General features: G+C 43.1%; 2 protein-coding genes across 2 annotated transcripts; both read left to right on the forward strand.

Annotated features, from left to right (window-relative positions):
- Positions 1 to 203: 203 nt before the first annotated feature.
- Positions 204 to 2,430, forward strand: RKF3 (receptor-like kinase in in flowers 3). The gene has a single exon (XM_048714064.2). The coding sequence runs from the start codon at positions 379 to 381 to the stop codon at positions 2,275 to 2,277; it is 1,899 nt and encodes a 632-aa protein (XP_048570021.1). The 5' UTR covers positions 204 to 378; the 3' UTR covers positions 2,278 to 2,430.
- Positions 2,431 to 9,049: 6,619 nt separating this feature from the next.
- LOC125550936 (protein SHORTAGE IN CHIASMATA 1 homolog) lies at positions 9,050 to 18,003 on the forward strand. Its single transcript, XM_048714065.2, has 10 exons — positions 9,050 to 9,418; positions 9,584 to 9,667; positions 9,760 to 9,843; positions 9,941 to 9,997; positions 10,082 to 10,174; positions 10,935 to 12,889; positions 13,767 to 13,974; positions 15,045 to 15,776; positions 15,894 to 17,582; positions 17,663 to 18,003. The coding sequence occupies exons 1-10, from the start codon at positions 9,125 to 9,127 to the stop codon at positions 17,777 to 17,779; spliced, it is 5,313 nt and encodes a 1,770-aa protein (XP_048570022.2). The 5' UTR covers positions 9,050 to 9,124; the 3' UTR covers positions 17,780 to 18,003.
- The last annotated feature ends 9,351 nt before the right edge of the window (positions 18,004 to 27,354 follow it).

Here is a 27,354-nt window from a genome sequence, read left to right on the forward strand (position 1 = left end):
CCAGTTATACGAATAAAGGCTGCAAATACTACGACGACTTCATGCTCGAGCCGGAGGAAGATGCTGCGTGCTGCGGCGCCGACCAGCCTGCGTGCTGGCTCCTGGAACCAGTGGACTGGGTTCGCCGCCGCCGCTAGAGAGGCAGCGCGTATCACGAGTCACGACCCCACCCACCCTCCGTGCCCACAACAGGGAAAAGCCAAGCCAAGACTGATTGATGCTGCAGGAGCTGGAGAAAGGCGGCTGGTGGGGTGGGTGGGTGGGTGGTGGTCGAACATCCATCCCCGTGGCCGGCCGTTCCCCATCTCCTTCCCTAATCGATGGTCAAACCTCCTCCGCCTTCTCCTCCTTCCTGATCCCCGACCACCGTCCCCACCCATGTCCCGCCGTCTCTCCCTCCTCCTCCTCGCCTTCTCCATCCTCTTCCCCGCCACGCTCCTCGCCCAGCCCCCAACGGCGCCGCAGCAGTGCCCGCTAAACTTCACCGCCCTGCGCCCCTTCCTCGCCCCGCCGCTCCCCTCCGACGACGCCTCCCGCTGCGCCTTCGCGCTCCAGTCCGTCCGGCTCCTCCTCTCCCTCCACCTCGCCGCCACCGGTTCCTTCCTCGTCCCCGCCTCCTCCTCCTGCCTCCCGCCGCTCCGCGACGCGCTCCCCTTCCCGCTCCCTCCGCCCGATGCCTGCGGCCTCGCGGGCATCGACGCGCTCCTCTCCGCTCCTGGATGCGCCAACATCTCCACGCGAGCGGAGTTCGACGCCCGGGTGCCTGCCTCCGCCCGCAGGGACATCAACGCCAGCTGCGACCGCGAGCTCGGCGCCGTTCCGGTCTGCACCACCTGCACCACCTCGCTCAGCAAGACGGCCGCGGCCTACCTCCTGCCTGGATCCCCCGACGGCGGAAACAATGTCACCGGCTGCGTCCAGTACCCCTTCATATACGCCGGCGCCGCGGCCAGCCTACGCGGCCCCGACGACCCGGACACAGCCGACTGCCTCTACCTCCTTAAGGCCAACTCTGAACCCTCCAAAGGGTCGGGCGCCCCTGCCTGGCTCTACGGCGTCGTCTTCGGATGTCTCGCCTTTGTGCTGCTAGTTGCTGCCGCTGCTGCTTCGTGCTTCTTCGTGTGGCGACGCCGGAGGCGGGCTGCCGCTGCCGCACTCGCTGCGGACAGCAGGAGCAAGCGCTCGCATGCGATGGAGTCCATCACCGCCAGCACCACCCTGCTCAAGTTCACCTACGACGACATCAAGATGGCCACGGGGAGCTTCGCGAGAGACAGCATCATCGGCCGCGGTGGGTTCGGGAATGTGTACAAGGGGGTGCTCCCAGATGGCGCAGAGGTGGCAGTGAAGCGCTTCAAGAACTGCTCGGCGGCAGGGGATGCCGCGTTCGCGCATGAGGTGGAGGTGGTGGCCAGCGTGCGCCATGTCAACCTGGTCGCGCTCCGTGGCTACTGCATCGCCGCCACGCAGAGAGAGGGGCACCAGCGGATGATTGTGTGCGACCTCATGCATAATGGCAGCCTCCACGACCACCTCTTCGGCGCCGGGGAGTGCCAGATGGCTTGGCCAGTGAGGCAGAGGATTGCCATTGGGATGGCACGGGGGCTGTCCTACCTGCACCGTGGCACACAGCCAGCCATCATTCACAGGGACATCAAGGCAAGCAACATCTTGCTCGATGACGATTTTGAGGCGAAGGTGGCCGATTTTGGATTGGCCAAGTTTGCGCCAGAAGGGATGACACACGTGAGCACACGGGTTGCTGGCACAATGGGCTATGTCGCTCCAGAGTATGCCCTCTATGGCCAGTTAACTGAGAAGAGTGATGTCTACAGCTTCGGAGTTGTGCTTCTTGAGCTTATGAGTGGGAAGAGAGCATTCATGTCTCTCAGTGAGGGAGAGAGCTTCGTGCTTGCTGATTGGGCTTGGTCATTGGTGCGGAGGGGGAAGACGCTGGATGTGATCCAGGAAGGAATGGCTGAACCTGGTCCTACTAAGGTCATGGAGAAGTATGTGCTTGTCGCAGCACTCTGCACACATCCGCAGCTGCATGCCAGGCCAACAATGGAGCAAGTGGTGAAGATACTAGAAGCAGATTCAGCACCAGGGCCCTTAATCATTCCGGACAGGCCTCTCCCTGTTGTTGCAAACCTGGCCGATATTGAGAGGTCAGTGAGCAGCAGCACCGGCTCAGGTCAGCTGTTCAGTCCCTCTGGCTTCCGGTCTTTTATTCATAGAGACGAGGATGCTACACCGGAATCTCCAAAAGAAACATAACATTTTGTTTCACAGTTGCAATTTAATGTCTATCATCTTTGTTTTGTTAGCTTGATTTTATTTCTTGGATTACACATTGCAGGCAGCTGCTGTAGATGATAACATGTATTTTTGCTCTCATAGGAAATATATGATTCTCGTGTGACAGTTCAATTCGTTTAAAACGTATATAGTGTTGTTTATCTTTGCTACACATGCAGCTTAGTAATTGATGGAAGCTTCTTTCCTTTCTTTTCTTTGAGATTTTGGAGATCGAAAGCTTAGTGATCCTTTGTCCTGTGATATATATTACAATTGTTACTTGAAGAAGCTATTTGTGATCTGGGGTTCAAAGGTACCTCATAGTTCCATATTAGGACGATCATTCAGTTGGAAGAACAAGGTGACGTTCCACTGATTTGATTAGCTTATATGATATTGTATTCTAAAGAGAAGTCTTTACTTCTCTGTAGCTTAAAGAGAAAGATGATGTTAGAGTGGAGGATTTGGCTAAAGAGAGAGTTGTTGGTAAGAATGATTATGGTAATTCTTCTTACAGCCCTTCTACTAATGATAAGTTTTCTCTTTTACATATGTCCTATGTGGTGGGTATTGATCTGGTTTGTTCTATTGAGATGGTTGGGCATAATTTGAAAATTATATTGAGAAAATGGAACAAGTCTGGAAAGATTTTTATATTCAAAATATAGCTGATAAAATGGATATCCAGGAACCTAGTTCTCCAGGTCCCCTTGACACTGGAGGTACTGATATTTCCGAGCTTTGTTCTGATAATGATCATTTAGATGCTGAAGTTGAAGAGGATTAATATGACCACTTGAAAAATATTTTTTCTAGTGGGAGGAAAAAGGAAGGTGGCTCACCGGCTATTGGCTATGTGAAGCACATTGTTTTTATTGGTGGATTAAGAAGAATAGAAAAAGAACTAAATTTATTTATTTTGATAAATGATGATGGCCATGTTTTGGAATGTAAGGGGGATTGGTCAAGATGTTTTAAAAAGTATGTTTTGGAATGTAGGGGGGGTTGTCAAAATGTTAACAAAAGATTTGTCAGAGATTTGATTTTTGAAAGAAAAATTGATTTTATTAGTGTACAGGAAACCTTTAAAGTTGATTACACTAAAAAATAATTACATAATTTATGTGGAGGGAGAGATTTTATTTGGAACTGGTCTCCTCCTAGAGGTAGACCAGGAGGAATACTAGTGGGCTAACAGTGACATTGGATGTGACCCAAGTTGAAGTTGGAGTATGCTTTGTTAGGATCCTTGCGAATTTGACAGAGTTCGAGAGTGTATCATGATAATCCTCTACCATGTGTGGTAGATGGGGATTTTAATATCATTAGAAATAATTATAGAAAAATAAGCCCAATGACGAGAGAGAGAGAGAGAGAGAGAGAGGGAGGGAGGGAGGGAGGGAGAGGGAGAGGGAGAGGGAGAGGGAGAGAGGGAGGGAGGGAGGGAGAGGGAGAGAGAGAGAGGGAGGGATAGAAATAATTATAGAAAAATAAGCCCAATGACGAGAGAGAGAGAGAGAGGGAGGGAGGGAGAGGGAGAGAGAGAGATTGCATCTCATGATGTTGCTCTCATATTTAGGTTTGAGAGGGAGAGAGAGAGAGAGAGAGATTGGATCTCATGATGTTGCTCTCATATTTAGATTTGAGTAGACAGGTGGCAGCAAAGATTGGTAATTTTGAGGAGAAATGTTAGAGAGTGGAATAAAAATGTCGATGCTTGTTATAGAAAAATATATTAAAACTAAGATCTTACCAAGTTGGGTGTTATTGAAAAAAGTGTTGATTAATAGCTTAACTGCTCATGATAGAATTTAGTAAAAGGAACTCAGAGATCAATCGTGCAGGATTTTAAAACAAGAGCAATTGAAGTGGTTGCAGAGATATAAAGACAAACAAAATAAGGAGACAACAACACTAGATATTAAAATGCCAAAATTAATGGCAGAAGGAGAGACAAAAAAAGATTATCTCCTTGGAAGAAGAGGATGGGGATACTGAGGGAGATACATTACTGTTTTTTATAAAATGCATTTTGGACATGCCGAAGAATCAGATCTCTTTGAATATTCAGGAAGCTAAGAAAAATTCTAATAGAGATGTTGAGAAACTGGCTGAACCTTTCACCATGGAAGATCTGCAATATGTGGTTTTCTAGAGAAAATAAGAGTCCCTGGCCTGATGGCTTACCTGTGGACTTCTATCAACACTTTTGGGATGTGGTCAAGGGGGATTTAAAAGACTTACTAGATGATTATCATAGAGGGGTCCTATATATTACTAGGCTGAATTATGGCATTATTAATTTAGTCTAAAAAGCTAAAGATGTCAAACAAATCGAGAAGTTTAAACCTATTTGTTAGCTAAATGTTAGTTTCAAAATTACTACTAAAGTTTTGATGAACAAACTTAGTAAGTGGTTCATCCAATTATCTCTCAAACCCAAAGTGCCTTTATAAAAGGTAGGTACATTATGAAAGGTGTGGTTGTCCTACATGAAGCATTGAATTCTATTCACCATAAGAAATAAAGTGCCCTCCTATTTAAAGTGGACTTTGAGAAGGCATATGATAAAATCAAATGGCCTTTTTGTCTACCAAATGTTGAAATTAAGAAACTTTCCTCACTAAGGGCATCTCTAGCTGATCCCCAATAACCAGTTAGAGTAAAAATCCGGTTTTACTCCTCTAACCGGCACCTAGCCGATCCCTAATCGGCATTAGAGGAGTAAAAAAATATCCTTCCCTATTTTTACTCCACCGCTCCATGACCGAGTAAAAAAATGCGCCTCTCCTCCTCTTCCTGTTCGCCTCCTCTGCCTCTTCTCCTCCCCCCATTCCCGCCGCCGGCGCCCCCTCCCCTCCTCCGCCCTCCCTACTACTTGTGATAGGCGTTGGGATTTCCTGAAGAGGAAGGGTCAAGTAGTATAATAGCAGAAAATATTCCCCTCGGTAAAAACCAAGGTTTATCGAACCAATAGGAGATTCATGCAAACAAAGGTCGTTAGTACCCTGTACACACACAAACAAATACTTGCACCCAATGCGGGCAAGAGAATTAATTTTGATAGTGGTAGATAAATAAATTGCAAAATTAAATAAAAGCAAATAAACTGCAACAAGATATTTAGAGTTTTAGTAATATGAGGTGAATGGACCCGTGGGCCATAACTTTCCCTAGAGGCATCTCTCAAGAACATAGCAAACGGTGGATACACAAATTAATGTTGGGCAATTGATAAAAGAGCGCATAGTTATGATGTTAATCATGGCATGATTGATACATAGGCATTACGTCTGTGACAAGTAGACCGACATCCATCTGCATCTACTACTATTAATCCACTTCGAGAACGCTTCTATGCTTGAGTCACTATGTATTAGGTTCATAACAAACATAATAACGCTTTAAGCATAATGACATAATGTAGACAAAATAAGACCAATCAATATGATCAAACCCTGTCATTTTACCCTTAGTAGCAACAATACAAATACGTGCCTCGCTACCCCTTCTATCACGAGGTGAGGACATCGCAAGATTGAATCTACCACATAGAACCTCTCCCAATGAAGATAAATCAATCTAGTTGGCCAAACTAAACGGATAGATCGAAGAGAAATAAAAAGCTATAAAAATCACACATAATAAAGTTCATAAATAACTCAACGACTTTCAATGAACAATCTGATCATAAACCCCCAATTCATATGATCCCAACAAACGCACCTCAAAAGGTCATAATAAAGTTCATAAATAACTCAACGACTTTCAATGAACAATCTGATCATAAACCCCCAATTCATATGATCCCAACAAACGCACCTCAAAAGGTTACATCATATCAATCTCTGAAGAGACCATTGTATTGAAGATCAAAAAGACAGAGAGAGCCATCTAGCTACTGCTATGGACCCATAGGTCCGGTGAGGAACTACTCGCGCATTATCAGAGTGGCAGCAAGGTTGATATAGAGGCCCTCCGTGATCGATTCCCCCTCCAGCAGAGTATCGATAGAGGCCTCCAGATGGAATCGTGGGAGAACAAAGGCTTGCAGCAGTGGAATAATTGTTTTGGGTCTCGCTCTGGTGGTTTCTGGATTTTAGGGAATTTATGGGCCTGGAATTAGGTCAAATAGAGTTGCGAGGGGGCCACAAGCTCAGAAAACTCCCCTGGGGGCGTGGCATGAGAGCTTGTGCCTCTCTCGTGTGGCGTCTAGTTTCCCCACGAAGCTTCTAGGGACCCTTCTGGTCCAAAAAAATCATCGTAAAGTTTCATCACGTTCGGACTTCGGATGGTATGGTTTTTCTGCGAAACAATAGGAACCGACAGTAGCACTAGGTTAATAGGTTCTTTCCAAAAAATGATATAAATTTGCATATACAAGCATACAAGTTTGATAATATAATAGCATGAAACATTCAAACATTATAGATACGTTGGAGGAGGAGTTCTATGCCGAGGAGTGGCGACACATCTCCCTTGACTCCGGCGCCGACGACACCGGGCCGGATCCAATGGGCGGTGGCATGTCAAGGCAATTGGCTCGACCTCTACCATGGCGAGATTGGCTTGACCTCGGATGAAGATTAGTTCAATTTAGGTTTAAGTTTAAATTTATGTTTAATTTTTTGTCAAGACTAGGTTGAAGCTATGTTGAAGCTAGGTTGAACTTATGTTTAAATTTATGCATTCAGTTGAAGCTATGTTGAAACTACGTTGAATTTATGCAAATTTAGTTTTACTCCGTTATATATAGGGGATCGGTAGGTTCGGCCAAATCTTAGTGGAGTAAAAATACTCCACTAATGTTTACTCCGTCGGGCACTCCGCTATTTTTAGGGGATCAGTTAGAGTTGCCCTAATGGTGTGACTGGATTATGCATACTACGAGAGGGGGTCATGTGGGGGTTAAAGTTAATGATACAATTGTGCCTTACTTTCAAAATCACGAAGGCCTAAAATAATGGGTTGTTCTCTCCCCGTTGTTGTTTGATTTAGCCGTTGATGCTTTAGCCATTATCATGGATAAATCTAAACAAAATGACTTTTGTGAAAAGGGTGTTGGGTGGCCAATATGCTACCATATATGCTGATGACACAATTTTTCTTTTACAAGAAGATGAAGTGAGTGCAAAGAATTTAAAATTTATTTTGGGAGCTTTTGAAAATATGCCTAGACTTATCATTGATTTCCATATGAGCGGGCTTTTCCTCTTTGGAGATGTTGTTCATAAAGCTAATATCTACCAAGGAATTTTTACTCGTGAGTTGAGAGAAGCCCCCCTGAAATATTTGGGGGTTCCTGTCTCTAGTAGTAGAATTAGAAATACACATTGAAAACGGTTACTGAGAAAATTGAAAAAATGGGTGCTTGTTAGCAAGGTAGATTGCTTAACATTGCTGGTAGGGGCACTTTTGGTACAATATGATTTGGCCAATGGGCCCTTATTTATGATGTATTTTTATTCTATCCCTGTTGGGGTGAAGAAAAAGTTTATTTCTATAGAGCTAGACTGCTTTAGCAAGCTCATGGGGATAAAAAGAAATATCATTTGGTTTATGGGAACACCTACTGTCAACCAAAAGATCAAGAGGGTCTGAAATTCTTAATCTTGAGCTCATGAATAAAGCTCTTCTTGCAAAATGGCTTTGAAAATTAGAAACTGAAATTGACTTGTGGCAAAATGTTTTAGTTAGCAAACATGTGAAAGGAAAATGTATCTCTGGAATTAAACCTAAGTGGGAGATTCCCACTTCTGGTCCAGTCTGTTGAAGGTTAAAGATATCTTTTATCAACACTATAAAAGAAATCCTTGGGGATGGGAAAATACTAGGTTTTGGGAAGATTAGCGGGTGAAGATTAACCTTTGAGGTTGGCCTATCCCAGACTATATCTTCTTAGTTTTGATCACAATATCTCTGTAGTTGATGATATTGATAAAGGATGGGAGGGTTTCACCTTTAGAAGAACTATTTTTGTTGAATCTTTGGAGCCGTGAAATAGCTTGAAAATAATATGTGAAGAAGTTAGAATGTTTAGAGGTAGAGATCAAATCAAATGGATGCTCACCTCTGATAGAAAGTTCACTCCACATAATTCATGTGGCACATTAAGATCCCATCTACAATTAAAATAATTATGTGGATAATGGAAAAGAAAAGTATTTTAACTAGGGACAATCTTTTGAGGAGAGATTGGAAGGGTAACAAAAACTCGCGCAATTTATCATCTCGCTATTTTGTGTTTCATCACTCAATTATTTGGCTCTCTTATTGAACACATAAATTTAGTACAGTATACCCACAAATTATCCTACAACTATTCATGTGCACTTGTAGGTGATCAGTCAATGTTACTGTTGAGCATATGTTTTTTCATTCTATGGTGTTGATTTGGTCACCTGCTTGTCGCCGATGGCCTTCTCTTGTGTGCAGGTTGTTCTCACCTGCCGGCAATCGCGGGCCAGTCACCACTTTCTCGGTGACAGTAGCCCAACTATTGACACATATCAGGGTATGACCCCTGCCGATTCGACTTCTTCCCTCATACCTGATTATTTCTTTTGTACCCATTTTTTATCTCATTAACATAATACTCGAATCCATATTAAATATCGCTGATTTCGTCAACTTTCATCGACAATTAATATGAATAGGACGGACTAATTCAAAAAACATCCCACCTCCAAAGCAGCCCACCTCCAAAGCCCCCGGCCAGAGCGCCGTAGGCCCGTAGCAACGCCGCAACGAGATTCAAACGCGCCTCGACATTTCAAACCAAAATCACTCGTCTTCCTCCTCCCACTTCTTCATTCCCCGCCTCCCAATGCGGACTCGCTTCCTCGCCGCGGACTACTTCTCCCCGCCGTCGGCGGCCTCCTGCTCGGACCAAGCCCTAGCCCTAGCGTCCTTGCGCTTCCCTCCTCTCCCCGTCCCCTCGCTTCCGCCCGATCCGCATTTCCCGCTCCTCCTCCCTTTCCCCGCCGCGGCCGACCTCCCCGCGGTCAGCATCTCGGGCGACGATCTCGACTCTCTCCCCATATCCTCCGCGCTATCTGAGTTCCTCGCGGCCGTTATTCCGCAGGCCCTGCCCGCGCCGGCTATCCCCGCCGCCGACGAGGTGAGTCAGCTTTCCCACGGTGGCTCGCGTTCTCCACTCGTGTTGGTTTGGTCGAAGTAGCTCGGATTGGAGGCGCTTCGTATGGTTTTACTAGTTAATTTGGTTATTCTGTGACAAAATTCGCGCGGCATTTGTGAATTGCAACGGCCTGGATGCTTCACGCAGGGATTGGATGACTTCCTCTACGACAGGGGCGGCTATCGCAAGGGTTTTAGCTTGAGGGAGTCTGTTGCATTCGAAATCCCTGATGTAAGTGAAGCTTTTATGCTTGTATTCCGTGCATTCGTGGTTTCCCTCCTCTTTTCGGGTAACATTTGTGAACAATTTTGTGTTTATTGAAGGGATTGGACGAGATTAGCCGCGAGAAGGATGGGAAGGGAGACGGATCCAGGTCAGATAGATTGGGGACCTCCACTGACACGAAGGTGATTGAAGTTTGCCCCTATGTTGTTCGTCTGTTTCGTTACTGTTCCGTAGGAGATTACTGTGTGATTTACTGATTTCTGCATGTGGTGACGTTAGAGATGGGAACTGCTGAAGAAGCACATATTTGAGGTTGTAGAGGTTGATCTCCCGCAGGTAAGCTTCGTTCATAGATATCGGTCAAATCTTCTGTGATTTCATTGTTATGGCTCAAGGTTTGTTGTTTTTGTGTTTTTTAAGATTTTGGAAGGACACGTTGCATCCTCTGGTGGTGACGAGTCTGGTGATGGTGTCACCTTATTGTTTCGTGTTCCAGATGCGAAAATCCACCTGGTACTTTACATCATCTCATCAAAATTTCAAGCAGTTGCCAGTCTATTGTTTCAGAATCTATGTTGTGCTTATAATTTAATGGTTGTGATACTGCTGTTCCTTTTACTGGGTACCGTTACAGTTACATACGTAATGATGTGAATCAGGTTTCCCTTGTACCTTCTGTATCCACAGTTGTTTCAAAAGTAAAAATTTATATCCATCTCGACACTGTTCTGTACTATATATAAGTAATACTACCTCCGTTTCAGTTTACAAGTCTTGCGCGTATACCTAAGTTGCCAATTTTATCATCCTAATATAAACTATATAACACAAAAATTATACCTTTTGAAAGTAGAAACTCCGAAGTTTATGTTGGTATATTTTTTACAATATATGATTTGTATTAGGTTGGTCAAATTGACGACCTAGGGATACGCGCACGCCCTGTAAACTGAGAGAGAGGTAGTAACAATATATGTGATTACCATGAAGTCATATCTGTTATGCATAGCGGTTGAAGTTGATTGCACCCAACAATTAGTGATTAATATGTTATCGGTTCGGTTCCCTCGTGTTCTCTTAACTCAAAGCATCATGATATTTATTACTCCCTCCGATCCATATTAAGTGTCGCAGACTTAGTACAAAATTTACTAAGTCTGCGACACTTAATATGGATCGGAGGGAGTTTTACTAAGTCTGCGACACTTAATATGGTTCGGAGGGAGCAATACATTTTGCTCACAGTCCCATCTTCTGTTTTAATTTCTCGTAGGATTTCATTGATATTGACACTGAGATGACATTAAGCTATCCAACTGAACTTGTGGATTCAATTTATCAAGTAGAGAAAATCCCTGTGGAGCATAATGATGAGGAACATTTGTCTGCAAGGAATATTAACTTTTTAGACATTGCAGCATTAGATTGTGGTGTGACAATACCACTACTGGAGGTTCATAGGCATTCTTGGGAGCTTAATGGGTGTCCCACTAAGGCAGAGATATCTAATATTTTTCATAACCTTGTTGAACATTTGGGTGAAGCACAAGTTCAGCATTCAGCGTTGAACTCAACTGAGTTCTCAAGATCAACTGATAAGGACATGTTGGCCTTTGTTTCCAAAGATGCCCCATGTGCAGACTATCAAGCAGATAAACCAATAACAGTTAAGGCTGCAGTAGAAATGGATCTTGTGAGGATCAGTGATAATCTTCTACTTGAGAGAAACTCGGCATTATACCCTCTCAAGCCTGATGGAACCTTTTCAGATTTGCCTTGCTCAGTTCTTTTAGAAGAAGCACAGATCATTGATTTCCCTTCAGAGGATGTCTTCAAAATGTTTGTTCAGTCAGATGCAGCTGAGCTGAATACATCTGATGAAATATTCAAAGACGACTTCAATCCAGCAAGGCGTTTCTATGAATCAGTGGTTAGCTCTGAGTTGGTGCTGGTTGACGATACATTCAAATCACTACCTACACCTATTTTATCTGATGATGATATGACACTGAGGTCTATGGTCCCCTCCATGGGAGAAGTACTTTGCTCCCTGAAAACTTATTCACTCTCTGCAGCCGACAGAATTTATTTGGACTGGCATCTTTTATTGGAAGGTCCATGCAACCGGGAGATATGCTCTACCTATGCAATCATGGTTGAGGAGGTAAAAAGTTGCCAGTTCAATTCTGAGATGCAAGTCAATTGTCAGCAGACATCAGCACTTGGTTTTGATTTTCTTGAGTATTTTTGGAGAAGTGCAAAACACCAAGATGAGGATAAACAGAACAATATTTATGTGCCTACCCCTCTACCTCATGATCCACCTCCTGCAGTGGAAACGGCTCAAAAATACAGACAAGAAAGTGATACTGGAGGCAACGGCCACATGGAAAAGCCAAGTTCAGGAAAGGCAGCTTCCTTATTCAAGTCAATGTCACAATCCAGTGACATAAATTTCTACTTGAATGTCAGAAGCGGCACCAAGAGAGGAACTAATGATGAAAATATTTCTACTTTAGATATCCCTACTTTAAATGAACAAGCAGCTTCTTTTCCAAGCAGGCCTAAAGTTGACAAGCTCATAGAAATTCATCCTGTCAGCCTCTCAGATTCAATCCGAGCCCTTATCAAACACATCCATAGAAGCTATACAACTGCTCTGCAAGAAAGTGCATATTTGAGGCATACTTTCTCGGATGGGCATTTAAGCATTCCGAAGCAGAAGCTTCTTGGACTGATAACTGGAGATGGTTCAGATGGCTTTGATAATCACTGTAAACATGAAGATAAGATGGAACTCATTGTACTCTATGGATTAAAACAGGTTGCATATTATCTATGTTTCTTTGGTTTGCATGCTGGCCATCTGTACATAAGCAACCTGATTGGAAGCTTTGAAAATATTCCTGAGAGGTTAAGAAATATTCACAGTTTCATTGGTGAAGCACTGTGGAAAGCTGAGAAGCATCAGATTGACTCTCACCCATCATTGCATGACATTGAAATGATCCTGAGATCTAATACACACACCAGCCAACAGATCCTTATAGTTGCCGACACAACTTTCTGGCTGCCATTGGGTCAAAAATTAACTTCGATGAAGATGACATTTGTTGAGCTAGGAAAAGACCCTGCTGCAGCTTATTTAGATCCGGTGGACAAGCCAAACCCTACAACTTGGGTGCTCAGAGGATTGCCGAAATCAGACTGCATTCTGTTAGATAATAAGTAAGTACACATGATAAACAAACCACGCCAGTTATCTGCTCCAGTTCTTGTTTTACAGAGTTTACCACAGACCAAGTTACTTCTAGAAGCAAATATTCTGGTTCTTGGAGTAACCTACTCAATCTTTATGAAAAAAAATCATGTGAGCTCTACCAAAATGTCCCCAATTAGCATACAGAATGAGTAAGCCACCTAGAGGGAATTCATATAAGTATAGAATGAAATCAGCTCTTTCATTGCAGCATTGTACTCCACTTGTTTTTCTTGTCGGATCCTTACAAAAAATCCAAATGTCAGGACAATTTATTTACAAGAAACCATAAATAATGGTTATAGTTTTGAACAGGCTGAATACTTCGCAACATTTGAACTTCACTTGAACCAAGACTAGATTTGTTTCCATTTTTTGTGAGCAAACGCATGTATGCGTTGTATAACAGTTCATGCCCAATCGTTAGTTGACTTTCGTTTCTAACTGATTAGACAGATTACAAATTTACAACTCTAGAAGCATATTTGTAAAATGATTTGTATTTTTCAGAAGGATCTATGCCTTGGTACTCCCTCCGTCCGAAAAAGCTTGTCCCTCAAATGGATGTATCTAGATACATCGATTTGAGGGACAAGCTTTTTCGGACGGAGGGAGTACTTATCAAGCCATCTTGCATTTTCTGTTCTCATTGGATTAAACTGCCCTACCTAAATACTTTTGAGGCTTCTGTTTTTCCTATACATTTTCCCCCATTGATGATTAAACTGCCCTCCCAAAAATTTGTAGCTGAGTTCATTTATATTTTTAGGTAGATGTTTTTTTTCTACAAGCATCATGATTTTGGTGTAACTGTTATCAATATTTATTTTGGTCTCAATTTTGAAGGAACATTCCAGCTTCATTCCCTTTCAGTGAGTTTGGCATCGTACTGGAATACGGAGGTCCAGATAAATTATCTACCTTGTTGTCTCTGGCTCCTAATTTAGATGGTTTTCCACAACTGCATTTCCTCTATGTCAAAGTGGATGTTGAAGATCCTTCGGTTGCACTTGTTGAGGACAACCCTACAGACCAGGAGTTGAGAGCCACACTGGTGATTATCGATTACTTCTTCACACTTGCATTAGTTCGATCTTCATATGTTAGTCATGATGTTAGGAACTTATTGCTGTTTTCGTTTTACCATATGTTGGTCAAGCTGTTTGGAATTACTACTGTTTTACCATGCACATGTTAAATATGAAGGATACTCATTGGTTGTTGTTTAGTTCAGTAATTCTAGTATCCGACGAAGTTCAGTTTTCTTCTAGATAAACTCTATACTCTCTAGTGAGTTCCAGATCATAACAGAAAATTGACTACCTCCATTCCAACAAAATTGAAGTTCTAGGTTTGTCCTAAGTGGACGGCTAAAGCGTGCTGATAATGTCAAGAGAGGTCGGGGTAAACCGAACTTGACATGGGATGAGTCCGTAAAGAGAGATATGAAGGACTGGAGTATCACCAAAGAACTAGCCATGGACAGGGGTGCGTGGAAGCTTGCTATCCATGTGCCAGAACCATGAGTTGGTTGCAAGATCTTACAGATTTCAGCTCTAGCCTACCCCAACTTGTTTGGGATTGTTGTTGTTAGGTTTGTCCTAAGTCAAACTTCTTTAAGTTTGAGCATGTATATAGGAAAATATATTTATATTAAAAACAAATATATATATAATATGAAAACATATTTTATGATGAAACTAATAAAATTAATTTGGCGTTGTAGATGTTGGTATATTTTTCAACAGATTTGGTCAAACTTAAAGATGTTTGACTTAGGACAAACCTAGAACTTATAATATTTTGGAACGAAGGGATAGATGATTACAAAATGATGCAACCTTTTTCTTGGCACATCTCACTATAATTTGCAGAAATAAGCAACTGGCAATATTCAAACAATTATAGGTCACTTAACTCAAGTTTTCAGTGGCTGCATAGTTTTGTTGCGCATGGGTTTTACATGTCAGATCTTGTGGATGGTGTACATTGCATTTGAATTGTTCAGATTTTTTTTTGAGACCCTCATTTAGATGCTACCAATGGTTGATGGGGCAGTAAATGATCTCCTGTCAAAACATAAATGCCTACGAAGAAATAAGAATCCGTCCTGATTATTTGCAGGATACGGTTTTGCATGCACTTCAGAAAGATCTGCAAGAGAAGATGAACAAGATGCGTATTGTTGATTCACTGAACTTTATACCAGCAACTAATCAGCTGCAAGGACGGCAGGAAAATCTGTGCAAATATAGCACTGCTGATTCAACAAAAAAATTGCCTGCAGATGATCGACTGCTCAAACAAAATTTTTTGGAGAAAGAGTTCGCTGATGCACATCATTTTGTTCCTACAGCTGAACAGCGGCACAGAGAGGAAATGTTGAGCAAAAGAACTATCCTCCATTCACAACATTTTGTGCCTGCAGTTGAGAAGAGCAGCTCTACTTCTTCTGTATCTGGAAATGCCATAAAGGCCCCACAAGACAATCTATCTGGTACTGACTTGCCTTCCGGTGTAGAAGTTGGTCGTCTCACTCCGGGTAGATTATCCACCCCGGCGATTGTTGTAAATACTGGAAGTCATGGAAAGAATATGCTTTTCTCTCGGAGATCATCTTATCAGCAGATACTATCTTTGGAGAAAGGAGGAATGCAGGTTGTGGAACGAGACGTTGATCTTCCTGTGGACCTAATACTCAGTACTGCAGCTTGCCTAGTATGGTTTGAGACAAAAATCTTTGGGAGCAATGAATTCACAGCATCGGCAGAGACATCTAGTATAACAAATTTTGTAGAGATCATTGCGACCAACATTCTGATGTCAATTAGCTTCTGTTTCCGTGGTTGTATAATGGTAATTGGTTTTGAACTCCTGAGATATTTGCTTTTACCTGATAGGGTTATCATGGTATACCTGTCTTTGAGTTATGTCTGCAATTACTGAACAGTTTCGTTGCTTCTACTTTTGCAGGTCTTTGAAGGTGAACCTCACTCCCTTTCTGCTGTAATGGAGACATCTGATTCTCTGTATGCTGCGGCTGCTAGTCTGATGATGAACGTGCAGATATTCTTCTCATGCACACCCAAGTTAACAGATGAGATAGTTCTCAGTTGCATTAGGAATGTGAATATGTTGAATAAAGCTCCTTCTCCAGATATACCTGAATCAGAAAGCTTGGCTGAATCATTTCTCACAAAATTCCCTTCAATCAATCCCTTGTCTGCATACAGTATGCTTTCTTGTGGAAGCAGCCTTGTGGAGTTCCTCAGTTGGTCACATGAGCGTCGTATACAGGCTGTTGAGAAGTATCTGTTCTCCCCGCAGAGCATTTCTCTGTTCAATGCTTTGTGCAAATTCGGTGAGCTAGGTGAATCTAGGTCTGTGATGACTGAAGGCTCTTCTGTAGATTCAGACATCTGTAGTGCATTGTTGCAGTCTCCAAGTAAAAGGAAAAGGTGCGCCTCTCAAGTTTTTGCAGTACCAACTAGTGATCCCCTCCATCCGGATTCTCTAAACCAATTGCCTGGTGATTATGTAGAACATAACAATGTATTCTCACAGCCTAAGTTGAGGAGGTTCTCGGACGCGGAGGATGCAACGCCTCAGCTCCCAGAGGTCTTTATGTTCAATCAAAGTTTGAGTAGGGGAGGTGAAGGGGTCTCTTGTCTGCCAAGAAAGCACAATATTGGTGCAATAATTGGCAATCAGATCATGGGTGATCATATCAGCAATGGATTTACTGCAGATACGAGGCATTGTAACCAAAGAAGGGCTAACAATATGGTGGACACATATGACTTCTCTTGGCAACCGGAATCAGGGGGTAAAGAACCTATCAAAAGCTCTTTTCCCGCAAGCGAACCATCATTCAGCCGAAGTTACAGTCATCCAATATTTCCATCTGCATTAGAGATCAATGATGATACTGGTTACTGGGACATTCCAGGAGGTGCACATGGCACTTGGAAGGGTCATGTACATGGGGGTATTGCCTCAACCTCTTGCAGAAATGATGTGGGCAGCAGATATCATGAGCCAACAGAGGAAATAATGCAGAAGGGTCATGTACATGGGGATATTGCCCCAACCTCTTGCAGAAATGATGTGGGCAGCAGATATCATGAGCCAAGAGAGGAAATAATGCAGAAGGGTCATGTACATGGGGATATTGCCCCAACCTCTTGCAGAAATGATGTGGGCAGCAGATATCATGAGCCAAGAGAGGAAATAATGCATGATCCAGGAAGTTCGCTTGCTTTTCTGAAACAGGATTCTGGCTTTCATGCAACTCCACATGGCTCAAGCTGGGAAATTGATTATCTCAGGCAAATGAACGAAAAAAGAAGAGCACGTGAGGAGAGATCAAGATGTAATACATCAGCAATGATGTCAAATTCAAGGATGAGGGATGGAGTCTCAAAGATTATAAATCCTCCACTTATTGGATCCTTCAGATACCAGGGAGATGGAGATACTCCTTCAAGGAACCGGAGCCCATCAGTTGGGACTCGGCATTATGAGAAAGCCAGAGAAGGAACTAAAGCACATACCCATAGAGCAAGAAAAGATTTCAAGATGCAACCAAGTGTAAGTCAGGAAAACAGGATAGAGCCGTCCATATATCCATCGTGGACTCCCGTTGACAAGAGAGCCAGACAGGTAAATGCAAACAGACTCTGATGTCATAAAACGGCTAGTGTTTCTTATATGCATAAAGTAATCTGGCTGAGTTTGTGCAGAAACTTTCATTTGCAACATACGGGAAGGAGAAGCAAAGCAAGTTGGTCTGGAGAGACCCAAATAGCTCTGGTGCTGAGTGTGGCTTCCGGAAAAGATACCGGGAAGAAGGTACGTAGATTATCAGAGGTCGTCGATACTTGATGCAAAATAGTGATGTTTTAAGTGGCATTGTAAATATATCCCACGAAAATATGTCTTAACACTCTTTTTGATGGTGAACTTTGTTGGAGATAGAATGTGCACAAAGTAACAATGTATGTTGTCTGTCACACTGGCACCACAATTTGTTTTGGAACATTGAGGGTGAACCAGCGAATACGGTGTCATTGTTTGTCATTTATAGAGGGAAAATGGGGATGTCTGTCCTGTTCAACCTGCAAGGTTGGTCTGGCGTTTGCGCATTCGATGTGTTCAGGGAGTTTGATCTGATTTTGCACTTGGGTGGTTGTGTTGAAAAGATGTCTCGCTTTCTCAAGCTTATACTCCAGTTATTTCTGTTTAGAAAGCAAAACCACTAGTACAGTATTTGCCCCCCTTATCCACTGTTGCCTGACTGGATGTGCTGAATAACCCAAAAATTGCACGCGTGCATCGGGGACCCCTGCAATTCTGCATATATGTTGTCCAGCTACGGGAAGGAGTTGAAATTGTTCACGTTGCGCAAGATTCAACTTGTGGAACCCGTCACCGGCTCGTACTCGACTATCCGAGTCCGACCCCGGCTCATCTTTACACGCGCCTTTTAAATCACCATGGGCCCTCGTAGCGACGCTAACCTCGCGCCGAGTTGGATCGTATCGTCCGTCGTCTGCGTCGCTTCAAATTAACCGAGCTCTGCACTCGGCGACCTAAGATCGATCGAGAGATGCAGAACGGCGGCTACTACGACCCCCGTCCCAGCACGGCCCCGTCCGGCGCGTACGGCGGGTGGGCCGGCTTCCGCGACGGGCCCAATGCTCCGCCCTACCGCCAGCCGCAGCCGCAGCAGCAGCAGCAGATGATGACGCCGCAAAGGAGGGAGGAGGTGCTCATGGAGGCCGGCCGCCTCGCCGCGGAGTACCTGGTGGCCATAGGCGAGCTGCCCCCGCACGCGCTGCGGAGCCGCCCGCCGGCGCCGCCCCCGTTCCGGGAGCGCCCGCTCGCGAGGCAGCACTTCCGCTTCCTTCCGCGCGACTTCGCACGTCCGTTCGCTCCCCGGCCGGTCCAAGGCCGGCCCATCGCCAAGCGGCCCCGCCCGCCCGCGCCGGGGCGGTTCCAAGGACGCCCGCCGTTTCACCCGGGCGCGCGTGCTTCCGCTCCTCCCGCGGCGCCTGTCGGGAGCGTGACGCAGTCGCAGGGCGCTTTGAACGATGCGACGGCGGGGGGCGGGAACGGGAGCAGCAGTCAGCCCGTGACGATGGAGTAGGCGAACCAAGGCTAATCTCCACATGGTGTTCTAGCGTTTCGGTAGTAACTATAACTACGAACATCATACACAATGGAGTTTTTAGGCCTCGTACAATGAAAGATACTTTTTTTAGGGTACAGTGGAAGATGCTCAGGAGAGGTTCTTAAGGCCTAAAGCTGTGTTTGTCCAGTTTTTACTTAGGCACCGGCGTTTGCTTTTCATAGCATAGGTGAAACGGCTGTGCTACACAAGTAAATATTGGTGCTTAAGATAAAATTGATCGTTTTAAGAGATGAATACTCAGAGCACTTCAGATTTTTGGCATGACAAACGGAATGCTTTTCATGCCACATAATGTTCGTCAAGGGTGACAAATTTAGTTGATGAGCATTGTAAATCCGTTTTAGTTTATTTATTATTTTGTCAGGAAATTGTCGTGCTTTCAAACTAAATTTGTCATCCTTGCGCCAATATAAATTTCCATAAAAGATGTTCGATTTTCTATGCTCAGTTTTGCTATAAATCTCATCTAGATAATTTTTAGTTATGTTACATCTAAGTTTTAAACCATACGATCTGATTGCAAAGATTTGTGTTTGTTGCATGGTTACACTCGTAGGAGATCGTCGTCCTCAAAAAGTGTGATTGTTGGGTTGCGTTTTATGTTTTTCTGTTTGTTGGGATGTGGCGTTGGTCACCTCCTTTGTGGGTCACATGTGCTCTTTTTTTTGCCTGCACGAGAGGATGTGTCCACATTGTGTTTTGTTTGGTTTATGTTATCTTTTTAGGAAAAGAGAAATGATAGCACATGCACATTCAACTTAGCCTAGATTCACTATTTCATAACGTAGTTGTACATATTTCATGTGTGTGTTATTTTGTCTGTTGTGTCCACTTGGTTTTTTATGTTCTTGGTGAGAAGGACATACAATTTGTCCGACCAAGTTGCATGTTTATCCTTGACTCGTAACTGGATTTATGGTTGTCGAGTTGCAAGCGCACCCTCGACTCCCAACTAGAGCCTCTGTTTTCGTTTTCACCTCAGTTGCAGGTCCACCCTTCTTGACTTACAACTCGATCCATAGTTCCTTTCATCCTAGTTGCAAGTCGATCTTTGACTCGTAATTGGGCTCGTAATTTCGTAGTTGTCTCAGTTGCAAATCCACCCTCGACTTGCAAATGGGCTCATAGTTCCAGTTGCAAGTCCACCCTTGATGCATGTGTTTTGTTTTCCATCCACTTGCAAGTCCACGTTCGTCTCACAACTGGGCTCGTATTTTGTTTTGGTCTCAGTTGCAAGTCCACCCTCAACTCGCGAATGGTATATTAGTTTTGTGTAGTTGTCCTAGTTGCATGTCCGCCTTGACTCACAACTGGGCCCATAATTTGTTTCTCCTCATTTGCAAGTCCACCCTTGACTCGCAACTGGACTCGTAGTTTCGTAGTTATCCCAGTTGCAAGTCCACCCACGACTCGTAACTACGCCCATAGTTTGTTTTTTCATCCTAGTTGCAAGTCCACCCTTGACTCGCAACTAGGCTTGTAGTTGTCTCAGCTACTCGACTCGCAATTGGTCTCGTAGTTTTGCGTAGTTGTCCCAGTTACAAGTCCATCTTCGGCTCGTGACTGGATCGTAGTTTGTTTTCATCCAAGTTGCAAGACCACCATCCACTCGTAACTACGTCCATAGTTTGTTTTTTCATCCCAGTTGCAAGTCCATCCTTGACTCGCAACTAGGCTTGTAGTTGTCTCAGTTGCAAGTCCATTCTCGACTAGCAACTGGTCTCGTAGTTTTTTGTATAGTTGTCCCAGTTACAAGTTCGCCCTCGGCTCGTGACTGGGCCCTAGTTTGTTTTCATCCAAGTTGCAAGACCACCATCCACTCGTAAATGGGCTCGAAGTTTTTATTGTCGCCTCAGTTTGCAAGTCCGCCATCAGCTTACAACTAGCACCGACCTTTTTTGTTCTACACTCCTAGTTATAAGCCCACCCTCTACTTGCAATCGGTTTTTTAACCTTTTTGTCGCCTTAGTTACAAGGCCACCCTTGTTTTTGCGAGTAGGTTGTCCATTTTTTTATTCTTCACCCCAGTTGCAAGTCCATTACCGACTTGTAGTTGGGCTTCAAGTTTTTTTTGTCACGACTACAAGTTCACGTCAACTTGCAACCAGGGTGAGCGGTCACTTTTTATCCCAGGTACAATTCCATCTTTAATCTGCAAATTTTGAGCACCTACCCTTACAATTTCTAGCCCACGTTTTCTTTTTCTTTTGCCCTTTTTAGCTTCTCAACATTATTTGGATTTTTACTTTTGGCCCCAACCCAGAATGGTTCATAAATCTGGCCACTCCAGATAGCCTCTTGTCAATCTTGGAAATTGCAGGAATAAGATCTTGAACTGTGCATTTGGTAGTGCCCATAGGGAGACCCAGATAAGTAAATGGCAGACTCTCTACCTTGCATCCAAATGAATTTGCCAGCATAGAGATTGATTGTTGATCAATATTAATAGGGGTCATGGAGGACTTGCTGAAGTTAACAAACATGCCAGTAGATAAACTAAATAGATGAAGTAAATATTTCGGATGCATAAGCTGATCTTCATTAGCTGGCATTATCATTAGAGTGTCATCAGCATATTGGATGATTGGATAGTCTTGACCATAAGCATGATCAATAGGTAGAGAAATTTCACCATTTGACCAAGCAGCATTAATCACAGATTGTAGCAGGTCAGCAGCAATAACATATAGGAGTGGTGAATGAGGATCACCTTGTCTAACTCCTCTTCTGCATATTTTTTTACCTACAACTCCATTAAGAAGAACAGCAGTAGAAGCAGAGTGTAATATGTTGGACACCCATTTGATCCATCTAGGTCCAAATCTTTTGGCCTTGAGCATAGCAATAATAGCCTTATATTCAATCTTATCAAATGCCTTTTCAAAATCCAGCTTGAGAATGATGATAGGTTTTTTGATTGATGGCAGAAGTGAAGGTATTCAAAAGCATATCCCAGACAGTCTTGTATGTTTCTGCCTTTGATAAATCCATATTGGTTCTGATGAATAACAGTGGTGATGATCTTTTGAGCTCTATTTGCCATTAACTTGGTGATGAATTTAAGAGGAAGGCTAACCAGTGATATAGGTATAAAGTCATTCATATTCTCAGGATTAGCAATCTTTGGTATGAGTGTGATGAAAGTAGTGTTTATACTTTGAATATCACAGTTACCTTCAAAGAAGTCCCAAATCATAGCGTAAAAATCTTGTTTAATAATATCCCAACATTTCCTCAAGAAAGAACCATTAAAGCCATCAGGTCCTGGAGCTCTGCCAGTAGGGAATTCTTTGACAACCTCATCAATTTCATCCATTGAGAATGCTGCATCAAGTTCAGCTGAGTCATGGGATTGGATGAGTTCATCAAGGTTGAATAGCATGGTAGGATTAATGGATCTGCCCAGTCTGTCTTTGTAGGATTTCCAGATGATTGCAGCTTTATGATCATGATTCTGATATGATGCTCCATCATCTCCATGGATAGTGGTAATGTAATTTTTTCTGTAGCTCTGAGTAGCCATAGCATGAAAAAAAATTAGTGTTTTCATCATCAAGTTTGACACTTCTCATTTTGAATCTGGTCTTCCAATAAATTATTTTAATTTCCAATAGTTTAGCAGTGTGCCTCTTCAGTATTTTCCTGAAATTGGATTCCATTGTAGCCAGTGCCCTCTGATCTTCAAGTGGTTTTAAGTCTGGATAGGTTTTTTGCTCCATTTTTTAGACCTAGTCTGAGGCATTTAAATCTGGCAGAAACATCTTTGGCAGAATTACTCAATTGCTGATTTATGTTCCAACATTGTATCATAGTCTCATAAAATCCATCAAATTCAAACCAGTAGTTTTCAAATCTAAAAATGGAGGCCCTTGGTATGTCACTGCCAATTTGAATGCGAATGGGGATATGTCATATGATACTCTAGCAAGAGGATGTGCCATTGTATTTGGGAATGATAATGTCCAATTTGCAGAAGTAAAAATCCAGTCTAACTTTTTCCAAAAGTGGCAGATCTTGCATATTGTTCCAAGTGAAATTTCTTCCTTTAAGTGGGATTTCCACTAGATCCAATTGCTGTATAAGGCTATTAAACATTAGCATGTTATTTGTGTCCCCACCTGGTCTGTTTCTATCATGAGGACTTCTGATCAGATTAAAATCCCCAACTAATATCCAGTGATCCATTTGTGAGGCATCCACATTGTCCAACCAATTAAAAAAATCAGCTTTGTCTTCATTTTTTCAAGGACCATAAGCATTGGTGATATAAAAAATGTGCCCAGATAAGTTTCAAACCAATTTGACAGTAATTTGAAAGTTGGACTGACTGATGATAGATCAAGTGAAAAGGTTACCATTCCAAATAGTAATTAGACCGCCAAAGAGTCCCATAGTTGGGGTGTATGCATATAGGTTATATCTTTTGGGTGAGAAGTTTCTAAGATAAGCCAGATCAAAAGTGTCTATTTTTGTTTCCTGGATACATATAATGTCGTGGTTACTCTCATCAATTCTAGCCCTAAAGTCATCCCATCTAGTTTGAGAATTAATCCCTCTAACATTCCAGTTGTGAATATTCCATGTTCTATTCATTGATAAAAGGATTGGGGGAGGGGTTCATATGTAGGAGATGAATTAATCATCCCTGTCACAACTGGGAGCTGGTGCATGTATTCGTAAGCAGTAATAAACCAAGAGTTTAAACTTGATCTCATTGAACAGTATAACAGACCATTATCAACCTGACCATTCAGACTTCTCATAAAGTGAAATAATAAGCGTAGCATAAAATCCCAACAAAAGAAACTTATTATGGAGTTTAACTCCTTACAAACCGAGTTCAAGATAGTATCAAAGCATGATAACCAGCAACAACTGACATAATAAAAAGGCATAAGTCTGAAAGGGGTCTTGACACAACAAGGTCGGCTAATATGAGAGCTAAATTTAATCATGGTCACCAACAGACTTAAGTTTCTCCCTAGAGACCTCCTCAGGAGGGATCTGACACTGCTTGGTTGCTAGGGCTTGGATGGTGGTGAGTGGAAGCTCTGGAGGGGGTTCAACTATAGGATCACAGATCTCATATTCAAATTCAGCAGAGAGGTTCTTCTTGCACTTTGCCAGGTCTTTTTCTTTGATAGCAGCAGCTTCATCTTTGAATCCAATGCTCAGTCCAGCTAGGCGACGACTATGACGTAGATCGTTCACATCCAATGGAGCATTGATCTTCTTGCGCTTGTTGACAACATGCGAGGGATTAACAGCAGTAGTGTCGTTTGCAACAGTGTGTGGGTTCTCATGGGCTTGAATGGGTTGGGTACACTCAATAAACTCCAACTGTGCAGGAGCATCATCTTGCTCAGAATTCCAAATAGTGTTGTGCTCTGTAACTTCAGGTAACTCAGTGATTGACACAGAAGGAGCACGTGGTGTAGTAGGGTAATCTGTAGTTATGGTAAGTAAACATTTCTTGATAGTTCCATGTTCCTCCTCAACATTAATCAATTGGCATCTGGTGCTGACGACAGTGGTGCCAGCTAGCTAGTTGTTCTAATATGGTAGGTGCAGAGGCCATATTTTTGACATCATGTCTTGAAGAGCAATGAAAGAATCAACGGCCTCAATAGCAGGTTGGATAGGTTGGTCATGCTGCTCTTGTTCAGGGTTGAGGGGGGGGGGTATGGACCATAGGAACATCCTCATTCCCAGCTTCCGGAGCATGATGGGCAGCAGGAGCAGCATGGTGGTTCTCATTATCCACAAACTCAACATCATTCCAAATACCACCAAATGAAGCAAAAGGCATGTGATGCATAACACCATCCGGGGGGATGGGATCTTTATCACCACCCATGACGCCAAGAAGATCTGCCTGAAGAATATAAACTGCACAAGCCCAAGACTATCCATGTCCAAAATCATCTAGGCTCTCACATATAACATGGCTGCCAGGGATTTCAAGCAGACTAGGCACACAAACTTTGATGAGGATGCGAGCACAATTTGACATATCATGGTTCTAGACGAAAAATTTACCAAATCAACTGACAGAATCTCTAATGAGGACATGACTACCTTGGATATGACCAAAAATATTGCATACATGCATATTTGTGAGGTGATTTCTAATGCAAACTACGCAATAATTTATTTATGTTATCGAGGACAAAAATACTTCACAGACTTTTGTGCCATGTCTAATTGCAGGTGTATGGGATATTTGTACAATCCACATATGAAGATAAGGGAGAAAGAGACGTTTACTTGCTGTTCAAAAAATCCTCTCACGTCACTTTTGGCCCAAGAGAAGATAGAGTCCAAGTCTCTCACGTTCTGGATTCAGATTCAGACTACACATACATACCCGACTCAAAACGCCAATAACTCTTTCATTCGGATTCTGAATTGGGTGATTCTTCTTTTTGTTGAAAAGTAGATTTCGTGCTCTTTCCAAAACAATTGGATTCACCTTCAAATTAGTCCGGAGCGTTGAGTTATTGACAAAACAATCTAATGCTACAGCAGAATCTGAGTCAAACTACAAGTCCAAAGGTGTTGCATCATCTCCACTTGGGACCATGGGCCTTGTACGACCTAGGGTTGGTTTTAGGATGCCTTGGAACTTCCTCCCACCTCCTTGTCTGCCACCCCATGCTCCTATATAAGTAGATCCATCTAGTAGCTTTTTTCCTTGGGTTTTATTTAGTTAAAAGTTAGCCATCGCTGCAACTTTGTGTGTACTTTGTTTGTGTACAACGACCAGACCAAGACCGCTTATGAAAACCCCACTTTCATCAATACTTCTTCCATATTCACAATATTAAGATTGCTTAATCATATTCTTGCTTGTTCTTCGATTGCTTGCAGGAATAGACCTTCGTGGTCAGGCTGATCGTGCTTCGGCATGGTCAATAACCTCTTGGAGTTGGTTTAGCGATTGCTAAGGCGCAACGTCGTTGCACATTTTGTAGCGACCCGACCTCAGATGGCCAAGTCTCTGTGCTTCAGTGTCATCCCTGGATCGGTAATGCCGACACACACAGTACTCGAAGGATTTATAACAGAGTGGCAATCACACACTTATTACATCGAATGTCTCAAGAGAGAACTTAATACAATAACATGGCTTAAGGCCATCTAATACGATAACAACGGAAGGCTTGGAAGATAAAGTGAGTCCATCAACTCCAACGGCATAACTGAGCTGCACGGCAACGACCTAACGACCTTACTCATCGTCTGAAAAGTCTACAACATAATACGTTGCAGCCCGAAAACGGGTTAGCACATGGAATATGCTGGCAAAATAACACAGTAGAGCAAGACAGAATAATGCTATCACTACATGCATATTTGGCTGGTGGAAAGCTCTATGTTTATAGTTTTTGCGTAAAGCCAATTTTTCCCTACAACAAAGGAATAGATTTTAATTTTACTATCATGGTAGTTGAAACAACATTGAGGAGGTTCCTCCAACTCAATCCCAATTAAAGTGATTAACATCCCAACAATATTATTTAATAAATGATGAGATACATGTGATAACTCAAATACTAGATACTCAAGAATTGTCCATAACCGGGGACACGGCTAACCATGATTAGATTATACACTCTGCAGAGGTTTGCGCACCTTTCCCCACAAGACTCGATTGCCTCTGCTGGATTTCCCGCACTACAAGGTGTTTGGGAAATAGATGACCGAGACACAGTCTTTCAGAAACATTAACTCTCTACTCCGGACAGACCATACCAAACCTACATCCCACTACCTGCTGATCTGCCTCTTCAAGAGCTTCACGTAACTTACTCAACTATGCTAGAGCCCATAATAGCTTGTGGCTGCACACAAAAGTTTCTAGCATGAATCATCTCAGTTCCCTTTGAGCCTGGGTGGCGGTCCATAGGAAGATCACCCGGGTACTCCGGGATTTCCAAAAAATACAGACAACACTGGGCACTCCAGGTGCCTCAATCCACCCAGATGTTAATTTAAGTTGCCACCTTAAGTTGAACCATTAATTAACAATCTCACATCTGTCATGAATTTCACTCAAACCCAAACCACGTCTACGAGCATTGCATAGCATAGCAATATAAGCAACGCGTAGAAGTAACTCCCAAGGGTTTGAATGTAACAGGGTAATAGGTTCTACCTCATCAACTACTCCCCAACCCACATGTTAATGACATCCTAATCATGCAATGTTTGAGGATTGGAACTAATGCATAAAAACTG

The sequence above is a fragment of the Triticum urartu genome, chromosome 4A (assembly GCF_056163025.1).
Source record: "Triticum urartu cultivar PI428250 chromosome 4A, HENAU_Tu73, whole genome shotgun sequence".
NCBI lineage: Eukaryota > Viridiplantae > Streptophyta > Magnoliopsida > Poales > Poaceae > Triticum > Triticum urartu.

Coding starts and splice junctions, on each gene's coding strand:
- RKF3 (XM_048714064.2), top strand. CDS start 379: ATGTCCCGCCGTCTCTCCCTCCTCCTCCTCGCCTTCTCCATCCTCTTC.
- LOC125550936 (XM_048714065.2), top strand. CDS start 9,125: ATGCGGACTCGCTTCCTCGCCGCGGACTACTTCTCCCCGCCGTCGGCG. Junction 10,175..10,934: donor CAGATGCGAAAATCCACCTG/GTACTTTACATC, acceptor AATTTCTCGTAG/GATTTCATTGATATTGACAC. Junction 12,890..13,766: donor TGCATTCTGTTAGATAATAA/GTAAGTACACAT, acceptor TCAATTTTGAAG/GAACATTCCAGCTTCATTCC.